The sequence below is a fragment of the Nematolebias whitei genome, chromosome 15 (assembly GCF_014905685.2).
Source record: "Nematolebias whitei isolate Nwh7 chromosome 15, NemWhi1, whole genome shotgun sequence".
In the NCBI taxonomy this organism is placed as follows: Eukaryota; Metazoa; Chordata; class Actinopteri; order Cyprinodontiformes; family Rivulidae; genus Nematolebias; species Nematolebias whitei.
The window spans coordinates 41,094,719-41,107,611 of record NC_056512.1 but is presented as its reverse complement, the minus strand read 5'-3'; the positions used below and the strand labels follow the sequence as shown (position 1 = coordinate 41,107,611).

General features: G+C 38.9%; 1 protein-coding gene across 1 annotated transcript in view; it reads left to right on the top strand.

The window, feature by feature from the left end:
- The window catches only part of syt3 (synaptotagmin III), a 63,158-nt gene that overhangs the window by 13,076 nt on the left and 37,189 nt on the right, over nucleotides 1–12,893 (top strand). Inside the window, exons 2-3 of the mRNA XM_037689216.1 lie at nucleotides 1,916–2,215; nucleotides 3,767–4,158. Of these exons, the coding sequence (XP_037545144.1) occupies nucleotides 4,011–4,158 (148 nt within the window). The 5' untranslated portion in view covers nucleotides 1,916–2,215; nucleotides 3,767–4,010. The remainder of the gene's footprint in view (nucleotides 1–1,915; nucleotides 2,216–3,766; nucleotides 4,159–12,893) is intronic.

Below are 12,893 nucleotides of genomic sequence, written 5' to 3'. Positions count from 1 at the left end.
TTTCTGCTTTATTCTGGAGGGTTTCTGCTTTATTCTGGAGGGTTTCTACTTTATTCTGGAGGGTTTCTGCTTTATTCTGGAGGGTTTCTGCTTTATTCTGAAGAGTTTCTGTGGAGGCTTTATTCTGTTAGACAAACTGCAGATTGGACCTTTTTGGTTCTGAAAGCCTGGAGATGCACAGAAACAAAAGTTTAGCATTGACCTGTTTTTATTTTGACAGAATGGGGTCAAATATAAAAACAGGAAAAAAGTTTATTTTGGGTGAAAGAACAAAATAAAAAACTTCTTCACTCATTAATGGAAACGAAAAATTTATCACTAAAGCTAAATGTTGAGTCAGCATTAAAATTGATGTTTTACTGTTTAAAGTTAAACTTGTTTTGTTTTGCAATTAAATTATTTCCACATGATTCATTTTATTTTAATCATTAAAAACTGAAACAAAACAAAAACTGTTCTTAGTTTTGTTTTTTGTAATTTTTATACTTTTAAATAATCCATTTTCATTTGAAATAAACTGTACCATAGAAATACATGGAGCTCTCCGCAATTCCTTCAAACATTGTCTTTTGGAAACTGATTTATTGTACTTTATTTTTGACTTCTTATGCTAATTTTAGCTTGTATAATTATTTAGCCACTTTTAATTACTGTAGTGCTGTTTTTAGCTAAGTTTTTTTGTTGTTGCTAAATTTAGCTTGCAGATACCAGTTTCCTTTTTTTCTTTTAGCTCTTCTACGGTTTACTTTTAACCTTTTTAATATGATTTAGCTTATGTAAAATTTTAGCTATGATTATGCTCATTTGTAGATTTTTACCTACAATTTTACTATTTTTTAGCTAAAATTTTGCTAATTTTAACTTCTAGCTACCGTTTGATAATGTTAGCTTTTAGCAATAGTTTCTCATTTTAGCCTTTAGGTATGGATTAGCAGATTAATTTGTTTTGCAATGGTTTTCCTCATTTTAGTTTTAAGCTACATTTCTGCTAAATTTTGCTCTTAAATACAGTTTTTTTTTTAAGTACTGTTTTACTCATTTTAGCATTTCCTGATGTTAACATTTAGCTAATTTGTTTTTTTTACTTAATTTTTTAGATCCAGTTTTACTGATGTTAGCATTTAGCTAATTTATTTTTTTACTTAATTTTTTTATCCAGTTTTACTGATTTTAGCTTAGCTACATTTTAGTTCATTTTAATTTTGAACTATTACTTTTCTAACTTTACTTGCTATTAGTTTTAGCATTTAGCGATAATTTAGCTAATTTTATTTTATTAGCTATAGTTTTGCTTATTTTAGCTTTCACCTACTTTTAGCTAAGGTTTTGCAAAGTTCAACTTAAATATTGGTTTGCTTATTTTAGCTTTTAGCTACAGTTTACCAAAGTTTAGCTTTTAACTACTCTTTTGTTAATAATAGCAAATGTTCAGCTTGTTTTAACTTTGACAGTTCAGTTTCAGCTTCAACAAATTCCAACATTCAAACTGTATTTTTATTTTTTTTAAGGTCTGCCTTGCACTTTTTGTGCAACAACTGTTCAAGGTTTATATTTTAGGCTGTTTCTGTCTGCCTCTCATGAACTTGGCGGTCAGGGAGCAACAGGTGCAGGTGTGCAGTTACCAAGGTGACCTAAATGTGTGGTTACCACGGTGACCTTAATGAGCCACTGGCAGCAGCTTTAATGTTTCTTTTGATCTGGATTCTCTTTACACCTCGTATGTCAAATGGAGACAGATTTTTTTAAGTCTCATTTTGGGAGTTTTGAGCAGCAGCTGCGTCGTTTCTTCTGTTTTTCCATCACATCTCACTTGAATTACGTTTGAGACGTTGATGAACATGGTGATATTGCCTCCGTTTGTGGTTTTTGTACCTTTCTCCCCATCATTAACCAAGTTCCTTGTTTTCTCTTTCAGGTGTTGTTGCAGTTAAGTGGGACAGAAGCTTCCAGTCCGATCTGAGGCGTTTTACAGCTTCACCCAGCTGCGTCAGCTGGAGCTAAAAACAAGATATTCCCATCTGTGATTCCACTTTGCAGTGAAGAAAGAAGAAAAATCTGCGGGCTTCAGTTTTTGATCTCAAAACCATCAGGAAGATAACGAGCTGAAGGTTCGTGGGGGGAGAGAGAAGTGTGTTCCTCGGATGCATGGAAACGTCTCCGCTCCGGTTTGTGAAGTCGGCATGAAGCAGGACCTCGAGAGTTGAGTTCAGCAAAGGTAAACCAAAAACTACCGCTAACTACGAGCTTCGCTTTGTGTTTTTCTGTCACTACGATGGATCCAACAAGATGAATGTAGTCTTTGATTCTTGGACAACAAAAACCCAACTGGTGGTTTCTCCGTTCTTTAAGACTCGGCTGATGGAAACCTATAATTCTCTAAATTACTCTGTAATTACAGAAAGCCAATGGTCAGTTTTAGACATCAACACTGTGACTATCTCCCCTGGAGATAATTGCAAGCGTTGCCGTGTGAAATTAAGAGTGCACATTGTTGATTCAATTATCGGGCCTTCTATAAGGTTAAAATTATATTTGATGCTCACACTTTTGGAGTCGACCAATGAAAATGGCAGTTTATCTCGGCGTGCCAACTGGAGCAAGGTTTGTCTTCGATGCACCACTTGATGTGCTTTCCTGTTGTTTAATGTTGATCATTATTTACTTCCAGCAAATTAACATTTGCCCTTTTAATTCAGAATACAGTTGAAATGGCTGCTTTCTGGGCCGAGCAGCAAACCAAGACATGTCCAGCTCCACACAGCTGCTTTTTAATCCTTATCACTTCAGAATACTTCATTTTGCCCCCTAAAAGGTTATTTACGGCTCGTTAGCAGGACTTTTTTGATTCCCCCAGCCATCCATAGGCTGTACGCTGCATTTATTTACCCCATGAAACTCCTGCTGCCTCACGTTTAGAGGAACACTTCGTCTCATTTGCATCGTGCCTGAAGGAAGAGTAAAGATGGACGTGGATGTTGTCAGTTCTTGCGGGCAAATGTTTCACATATAATGTGAAAAAATGTGGAAATAACCCAACAAGTCTGCCGCAACACAAAGCTCATCGGGAAAAATTTGAGTTTAGTTTATAAAGCTGAATCACATTAATTTTAGTTGTGATGCATTTAGCAAAAGTCATCCATCTAAAGAAGCCAGGAAGTCTTCTCTTTGTTGTAATCCCCCATCCTGAGCAGCACGTTGGTGGCGGTGGGAAGAAATGACTTCCTTGGAGAGTAGAGCGAGTAAAGACAGCAGAGTGACGAGATGCGTCGGTTTGTCCTGCAGCAGGCTCGGCCTATAGCGGCAGAACTAAGGGATGGCTCAGGAAACCCGAGCCAACCCTAACTATAGGATTTATCTACAAGGAAAGTCTTAAACCTGGTGTTAAAAGTTAAGTCTCACAGGAGCGGAGTCTGGAAACTGAAAGCTCCGCCTACTCTACTTTTAGAAAATGTGCTTCTTTATGTCAAATAAACAGACTTGGTGTTTGTTGTGTTTGTTTCTGCAGACGGAGACACCCTGATGGTTCTGGCATTAATGTATTTTATGACTAAACCACGAGTGTCTGATCCTGGTCCTCGAGGGCCACCATCCTGCACGTTTGTTTCTGCTCCACCACACCTGATTCAGTGGTTGACCTATAATATAATGGTTACCTGAAACATGCTGGGTAGTTTTCCTCGAGGACCCGGACTAAAGTCACCACCCTGACAGAATCGGCTTCTTTTTTACCTTAAATTCACGTTGACTGGTCTTTTATGCCTTTCAGGGAAAGAGACGCGGGGACGGTTGTTGTCCAGACATCCACGAGCATGTCCCTCTGGTCTCTGTGATCCACACACCCACTGCTGCGTCGCCTCTGCCCCGTCAGCCTCGTCTTTCCCCGTCCACGCCCCGTTCAAAGGTGGACGGGCCAGCACCGTTCTTCTGCAGGTGCCGTCCAGAACGTGAGGGCGGCGAGGGCTGCGCTGTCATTGGCTGACTGCTGGCGAGAGTGCGATGCGGATTGGAGCATGTCGGGGGACTGGGATGAAGACCTGTGTAAGAAGGCGCTGGTGCTGGTGGAGGAGCTGTGCTTCAACTCGCCGAGAGGTTACAGCCAGAGCGAGCGGTGCCAGGAGTTCAGCTACCTGCTGAGGGGTCGCAACAGACCGGACCCAGGTAACCCACCTCAACACACCTGGAGCTTGTTTCCAACCACACATCCCTGTTTCTGGGATCTTTTTGGGGGCGGCTGTGGCTGAGTGGTTAGAGCAGTCGTCCTCCAGTGCAAGAGTTGGGGGTTCAAATCCACCAGCAGTCACATGCCGAAGTGTCCCTGGGCAAGACACTAAACCCCTCATTGCCTCTGATGTGTGTCCCCATCAGTGTATGAATGTGATAAAGCTCTGATTAGTCTCTTTAGAATGACTTCTTCAATTAGCTTTGTAGAGATCTAGTAGAGTGAATGGGTAAATGAAGCACAGATTGTTGCAAAGCGCTTTGAGTGCCTTGATAAGATAGAAAGGCGTTATATACTGCAAGTACAGTCCATTTACCATTTTTAAGGTGCTCTCCAAGGATCAGAGCTAGACTCTGGTTTGTGGATTCTTACTTTATTTTATATTTAATCTGCTGCTTTGTTTATTATGACCAAAGCCCAAGAGGCAGTATGTACTTTTACCAAATAATCAAACAAAGTACAGTATCTCACGAACCACTAAACAGGCTTGAATGAAACTCTCAGAAAGCACTCATTGGGTGTACCGACTTCTTTTTATATCCATCTCATCTTAATATGGCTGCCAAAGCTAACAGCTCTTGCTGCCAGTAGTTGCTAAAATAGCATTATCGATGGAGTCTCCTGATGCAGGCTCAATAATCCAGGTAGAAAAATCTACCAAGATTAAGTCGGGTCCTCTGGACGGATTCTTGTTTGTTGACAAGAAGAAAAATCTGTCCAGAGGACCCGACTCAACCTTGGTAGACATTAACAAGGGAGTGTCCAGAATGTCTCAAGACTTCTGCAGGGCTCACTTTCCTCAGCGTTCCAATATATTGTGTGAGTTTTAGGCATATTCAAAAGAAAAACAAATTGTGGACAAGTTTTCTGTGCAAGTACTCGGAGAGTCTTTGGGGTTTCTCAAGCCCTTTTCCATTTAGTCAGGAATTTTGCTGAAATTTGACGAAGAAGCTAAAATGTAATAAACAAGCAGAATGGAAGCTAAAATTATCAACAGGTAAGGCTAAAACACTCTATAGAGCTTAAATTAGTAAAACATTAGCTAAAAGCTAATATTAACAGAACGACTGCTAAAAGCTAAGCGTAGCAAAAGAGGACCCAAACAGAGCAAATGTTCTGAAATGGATTTAAAAGGAATTCAAGTTTTTGAAGCAACTGCGGAGATTTCAATGTGTTTTTATGGGGGAAGTATTTGTAAATAACATTAAATATGTACAAAAGTATAACATGTACTAAACTATGGGGTGCCATTTGTAAAGTTGCACAGTCAAAAATGAACATCAATATTTTGGTTTATTTAGCCTTTAATAATAAAAAAAAAATTCAAAGTTTTTCAACATTTTATTCATATATTTATAAACATCATAGTTCCCAACTAAATATTTAATTTACAGATAAATATTTAGTTTACAAACTTGCAAGTTAAGTATATAGTTAGCAAACTAAATATTTAGGTGTACATTAAATATTTAATTTATACCTAAATATTTAGTTAGCTATATATTTTGGTATAAATTAAATATTTAAATTACACCTAAATATTTAGTTTACTAACTAAATATTTAATTTCTAAGCTAAACATTTAATTCCTAAACTAAATATTTTATTTGCCAACTAAATATTTAATTTGCTAAATAAATATTTAACTCAGACTTAAATATTTAACTAGCAAGTTAAATATTTAGCTAGCAAGATAAATAATTAACTTGCAATTTAAATATTTAGTTAATAAACTAAATATTTTGGTATAAATTAAATGTTTAATTTACACAAATATTTAGTTTACTAACTAAATATTTTATTTCTAAGTTAAACATGTAATTCCTAAACTAAATATTTAATTTGCTAATTAAACATTTAGCTTGGACCTAAATATATTTTACAAACTAAACATTTGAATTTCAAAATAAATATTTAATTTGCCAACTAAATATTTACCTCAAACCTAAACATTTAACTTGTTAGTTAAATATTTAACTTGCTTGGTCCAAGCTGAATATTTAGTTAGCAAATTAAATATTTAGTTTAGGAATTAAATGTTTAGCTTGGAAATAAAATATTTAGTTGGTACACTAAATATTTAGGTGTAAATTAAATATTTAATTTATACCAAAATATTAAGCGAACTAAATATTTAGCTATAAATTACATATTTAATGTACACCTAAATATTTAGTTTGCCAACAACATATTTAACTTGCAAGTTAAGTATTTAGGTTGTAAACTAATTATTTATCTTGTAAATTAAATATTTAGTTGGGAACTATGACATTTATAAATGCATTAATAACATGGTAAAAATAAGGCTTTGAAAAAACAAACTATTTTTTATCTTATTAAAAGCTAAATAAACCAAAATATTAATGTTAATTTTTGACTGTGCAACTTTACAAACGGCGCCCCATACTAAACACCACAAGTTATAGCAGCAATCGTCTGAATGGGACAAACGTTTTTATATATGAACGGCTAAAATAACACAAAGTATAACAGAGTAAACTATAAACAGGAAATTAAACGTGTGAATGCTGACTCGGCAATCACATAAGCTTTGATTTCCAATTTATCGTGTTCAGAAAGAATGATGATGATGTTAACAGGCTCCTTTTGAAGGAGATAAATTTGGCATTTTGTGAAAAATATATCCAAAAGAATTGGGACTGTTTTCATTATCATGGTGTCAGAACTCAACAGGAGCGAGGATAGACTGTGATAACGCTAATGATCACTTGTGTTTAAGGACGTTCAGAAGTTTTACGCACTCTGAACAAAACAAACCATGAAATATTCATGTGGCAGATTGAAATGACGAGTCATTCCAAGATCTCCAAAAGAGTCTCAGTGGGGTTCTGCAGATTCAGCGCTGAATTTTATAGACGTGAATAAATCTATACATTACCAATCGGAGGGGAAACCTCCTGTTAAACTGAATCTGGGTCTCGTGGGACGTTTTGGGGGTGCTTCACAGATTAGCGTAGATCTGTGGCTCAGTGTAGATTAGCCTGGATTGGCTTCGTGTCGCCTCCTGAGAAGAAATGTCATGGTTTTTAGGTTTACGAGCTGGAATTCTTTTTTCTGTTTGCTGATGGAAGCGTCCGATCCCTCAGAGGGCTGCGATTGCCGTAAGCTGTCAGCGAATGGCTTGTGTAAGCAGCGGAGATGTGTTTGATGTGGAGCGTCGTGCGACTCCCGGCGGGAGTTGCGTCAGGCGCCGATTGACAGGGAGTCTCGGTCGCTTCTCACTTCAGAGGCCTCCGGCTTCCCACCCACCGACCCCGCCTGCTGACTTGCTTTTCATGCTTTGTGGATTAGTGACGGATCTTTGGCAGGATCAGTGCTCGGGAAGGTACGGCGACTGTCCTAAAGAGAGACAAATGGAGGAGAGCTGACGGTCGCTGCGCACGTTTGATCACTACAGCGTCTTATCTGTGCAGCCTGATCTCCCAACCAGACACAAGCTACTCCTCTGCCGTCGTCTTCCCCCCCATCAATGCATTAACCTTTCGCTTTCAGAAACTCCTCACCTCTCTCAGTGTTTTGCTTTAAATCACTGTCAGCTTCAACCATCTCTCTGTTTTTTCTCTTATTCTCACTGTCTTTTGTGTTTCTGCTCTTTCAAACATGGCATGATGGTTGTATTGACTTTATGACCTTCCCTCCTCTTCATCTGATTCATTGTGAACCATTTGAACATGCCCACCCATTTGATTTCAGTCTTCGGCCACTGTCTGTTCTGTTGGGATTTTATTTTTATTCAACTTAACTATTTTCTCTGTTTCAAGGGAAACTCGGTCAAGATTCCAACCATTTTTTCATTCAACCTTTATTTATACAGGTTAATTCCATTGAGCCTCAGGGACTCATTTACAAGAGAGACCTGAAGACTGATGACAACAGTGGACAACAAAGACAACAATAGGCAATCATAAAAGATACGTACAAATTGAGAATAACGTGAAAATAAAGTGGTATTAAAAAAAATGTAACAAAAAAACAGCTGTAAGGCAATGTAGAAAACTAAAAACTGGAACATGTCTGCACTGGTTTTTCCCATTAACTTAGCAGATGTTTAAATTCCCTTAGAGAGGTCAAGGTTGAGAGCTTCAGATCTTTTTACAAGATTTCCAGGAAACGGGAGCGGAGTAGGAGAAGGCCCTTTTGCCTAGTTCAGTCCGCACTGAGGGAACACTGCATGTAATCATGTCCTGGGAGCGCACACTGTAACTGCACTCATGCAGAGTTATGTAGGAGGAGATGTATGAAGGCAGCAGACCAAGAAGTGATTTAAAGATGAAAATGTACCAGTGAGAGAGTCTGCGTGAGGTTAATGATGACCAGTGAATACAGGGTGCAATGGTGGTACGGTAGTTACAGTCAGTTATGAATCTTAGTGCATCGTGATAAACAGCATCCAACATCTGCAGGGTGCTTGTAGGAGTGTTCATGTAAATAATATCACCATAGTCAATGGAGGGAAGGAAAGTCACAGTTACAAGATGTTTCCAAGCATTCAGAGATAGACGGGATCGATTTCTGAAAAGGAAAACAGTTTTACTTTCAGTTGCCTTACTAGGTTTTCCCCGTGGAGCTTAAAAAAGAGATGCGAGTCGATCCAGATACCCAAATATTTTTAGGACTTGACAAACTCAATAGGAACACCATTCAAAGATAAAATCAGGTTCAGGTTAGGTTTATTTGTCATATGCAAAATCAACACAAGGTCAGCAATGCAATGAAATGCTTATTAGAACCTAATCGAAGGAAGAACTGCTGGGACCGACTTCCTGTTTGAAAACAACATCCCTTTGGTCTTGTCAGTGTTTAGGACAAGTATGAGACAGAACAAATCTGACTGGATGATGTCAAAAGTGGATTGCAAAAGCTGGAAAGCCTTAGCAACTGTTTTAGCTCGACAATAAACAACTTTGTCTACAGCATAGAAATGTAAGAATGCATCAGGGATGCTCTGACCTACATTACCTATGTAGATTGTAAAGAGGGTGGGTCTTAAGAATGAGCCTTGTGGTACACCATTGTTGACTGTTAAATAACTGGACGAAATATCATTATGTTGAATGAACATTGCCTCTGGTCTGAGAGATAGAGCACCAACCAGTGGTGTGTTCTGAGAAACCAATTTCTGAGAGCTTATGACACAATATGCCTTGATCCACAGTGTCAAAAACTTTATACAGGTCTAAGTAAAGTGCAGCACAATAATCCTTAGCATCCAATGCTTCAACAACGTCATTAAAAACCTTCAGCGACGCAGTCATTGTGCTGTGTTGTTTCCTGAAACCAGATTGATGGGAAGGCAAGATGTTTAATGTGTCCAGATAATTTTTGATTTGAGAGTTGATCAGTTTTTCTAGAACCTTGGCTAAAATGCAGTTTAGAGATTGGTCGATAGTTGTTCAGTGAGGTGGGGTCACCTCCCTTCAGCAAAGGAAGAACAAAGGTAGAACCATTACAAGGTTAAAAGGTAACATTCATTCAACCTTTATTTATACAGGTTAATCCCATTGAGCCTTGGGGACTCATTTACAAGAGAGACCTGATTTCTTTAACAAAGAATGATGACAAGAGTGAACAACAAAGACAACAACAGACAATCATAAAGGATGCGTATAAATGTAATTGTTTTTAAACAACTGAAAATAAAATGGTAATTAAAAGGATAATCAAAAAGAAAAGTAGCGAAAAAACAGCTAGGTTGTAAGGCGGTGTAGAAGACTAAAAACAGGAACATGTCTGTGTTGGAATTTCCCAGGAACTTAACAGATGTTTAAAGTCACTTAGAGAGGTCAAGGTCGAGGGCTTCAGATCTTTTTGCAAGATATTCCAGGAAACAGGAGCGGAGTAGGAGAAGGCCCTTTTGCCTAGTTCAGTCCGCACTGAGGGAACACTGCAGGTAATAATGTCCTGAGATCGCACGCTGTAGCTTCTCTCACGCAGAGACATGTGACAGCCAGTTATGAATCTTAGTGCACCATGGTAGACAGTATCCAACAACTGCAGGGTGCTTGTAGGAGCGTTCATGTCAATAATATCACCGTCGTCAATGGAGGGATGGAAAGTCGCAGTTACAAGGCTGTAATAAATGCAAATGTCAAAATATATAAAATTCACAAAATAGAATCAACAAAAACAAGCCCCATTTGGGAGAGCAGTTGCAGTTTCAGTTAATGAAGACTTTATAAAAGCTTTGAATTCTCCTAAAGAAACAAAATGCACGTTAAAAGAAAGACAATTAATTAAATATATGTAGGATGGTACTTTACGCCCTAGGGTATAAATGCTAGTTCTGGGAGTTACTTCTGGTAAACGCCATTAAATTATCCACATTAAACACCAACTTTAAGTCGCACCTGCAGCAGCTCAACGTACAGCCAACTGAGTAAACTTAGGTGTCATCTGCATAAAGGTGCACTGAAGCTGTTCATCCTCATGTTTTTAATAACAATGAAAAAGGATCTAAATTTGAGCCTTGGGAGACTCCTTTAAAATCTTCAACAAACTGGATTAGATAGTTTCTAAAACACACTAAAGCCCCATCACACAAACCAGTTGCTTGCCAATCAGTTGCCTGGGATCAACAAACAGGACAGCTCAAAGTTGCTTCCTGTCCAAGACTTTAATAATGTTGTTTTTACCAACATACTGTAGCTGCTGTTGCGGTGCACTGACCTGACCTAAAGCCACACCGAGTTCAGATTAGGTTTAGTTTCCTTTCGTCCGTCTATATTTCCCCCCTCATTTCATCTTCCTCTTCGTGCTCACTCCTTCTTTCACCTTTTTCACCCCTCATTCGTTTGTTCTCACCCCTCCAGCTTGTTCTCCACGGAGACAGATTCCCTCGCCCTTCCCCCACACCTTCCCAATCGTATCTTTTGAGCAAGTTCTGATTAATGACATACACAGATTGATGAATTATTCACCAACGAGGAAGCGGAGGCTAAGAGGGGGGGGTGATGAACAAAGAGAAGGATGCTGAGGAGAGGCAGTGAGGATGGGAGAAGAAATAACAGCGAGGAATGAGAAACAAGGAGAACGGATGGAAACAGAAGGAAAATGGAATTCTGGGATACGTAACCCACAGCTGGAGGACTGGCTGGTTTGTTCTCAGCTTCTTACAGATAATTAAGCAGCATTTATCTTATGGTGCTCACAAAAACAGCCTAAAATGAAAGACTTGTCATAGAAATGCATATCACCCGCAGCCTTTCATGCCAGAGATTCAGCCTAAAATCATCTGTTGACTAACGACAGAGTTGAAAATTATTTTATTGGCAATTTAAGACCTATTGCTCAGTATTATACACTCAGAGTGTGTGTTGTGAGTGACTCTCATCTACTACCACACCAAGGTTTAGCTGGTTATCTGTAAAATGTGGTGACCATCTTGACTCTGACTCTAATCACTTGTAGATGAACATCCAATGTTTGGCCAGGCTGATCTGCCTGCAGTCAGGGTGGACTCCAAACCTGTGGCCTTGTGGTCTGGAAGGAGACCAAGAGTGAAAAAGCAGAATGTTATTTTAATCTCCAGGCTGGACGGGAAAGAAACCTGCTCGCACTGTAATGAGCCTTCACGGTCGACTTGTGACCCATGAATATTTATGATCTGGGATCCATCGTGGGCTCTGATTGGTCCTTTCTGTCAAGAACAGTCATCAAACCAAAGGGATGCTATTTAAGAAAACACTTCAAATGCTCCAGGATAGAAATAAATATTCATTGTATATTTAGCCTGTTTATTTATAAATATTCATATGAGTTTGTGCAGATGTGTGCAGCTCTGAGCAGCAGAGGTTGGCTCTCTGATGGAGGCTGTCCAGCACTCGCTCTGCTTCGCTTTTTATTCTGTTCGCTTTCCTTCCCAGTGAGTCATTCTCACCCCCACAGACCCACACAGTGCTCCCCCGAACGTCTCCGACACAGCCCTGAAACTGTCAGAGATTAAAAGCCTCATGACATCAGGAAATGTGTGACGACATCACCGTGGGCGTGTTTTTTAAGATTAATTGCTCACCTCGTCACCTCCTCCCACCTCCTCCCTGCTTCCTTCCTTGAGACGACGATGTTCGTCCTCATGCTCAGCTCGGGATTTAAGCGTGGGATAAAAGCTTCAGAGGACGGCAGCAAATGACAGTTGATGTTTGCAGCAGGTTCCCTCTTCGGCTCCATAATGTTTGATTTGTGGATGTTGATGGCGATGGTGCATATGTGGATTGTTGTTAATGCAGTTGTCGATTGTTTGCCGTTTGCATAATGTGTCCACACCGAACATCTGCAATCTGTTTTTCTTTCTTAAATTCATGCAAGTGTCAAAAACAACAACAACTGCGCGGCTGCTGTAGATCAAGAAGCACCGCTTAGATGGCTAAAACATTTCAGGATTACAGATGATTAATATTGCTTTATGGTTTGCATTTATCAGCATTAAATACACCAATTTAAAAGTCTTCTTGGGTGACTAATGTCTGCTGGGAGCCACGGCTTCTTTAACTGCTGTCAAAGCTTGAAGTTATTTTTGTTCATGACAAGCAGACTAAAAGAAAAGAAATTGTATTTCCTGCACAAATAAAATGTAAATGCTGAGTGCAAAACGACTGATTAAATCTGTTGAAGAAGCTCAAACCGTATTGTTAAAGCTAAAGGGGGAAAAAACAGT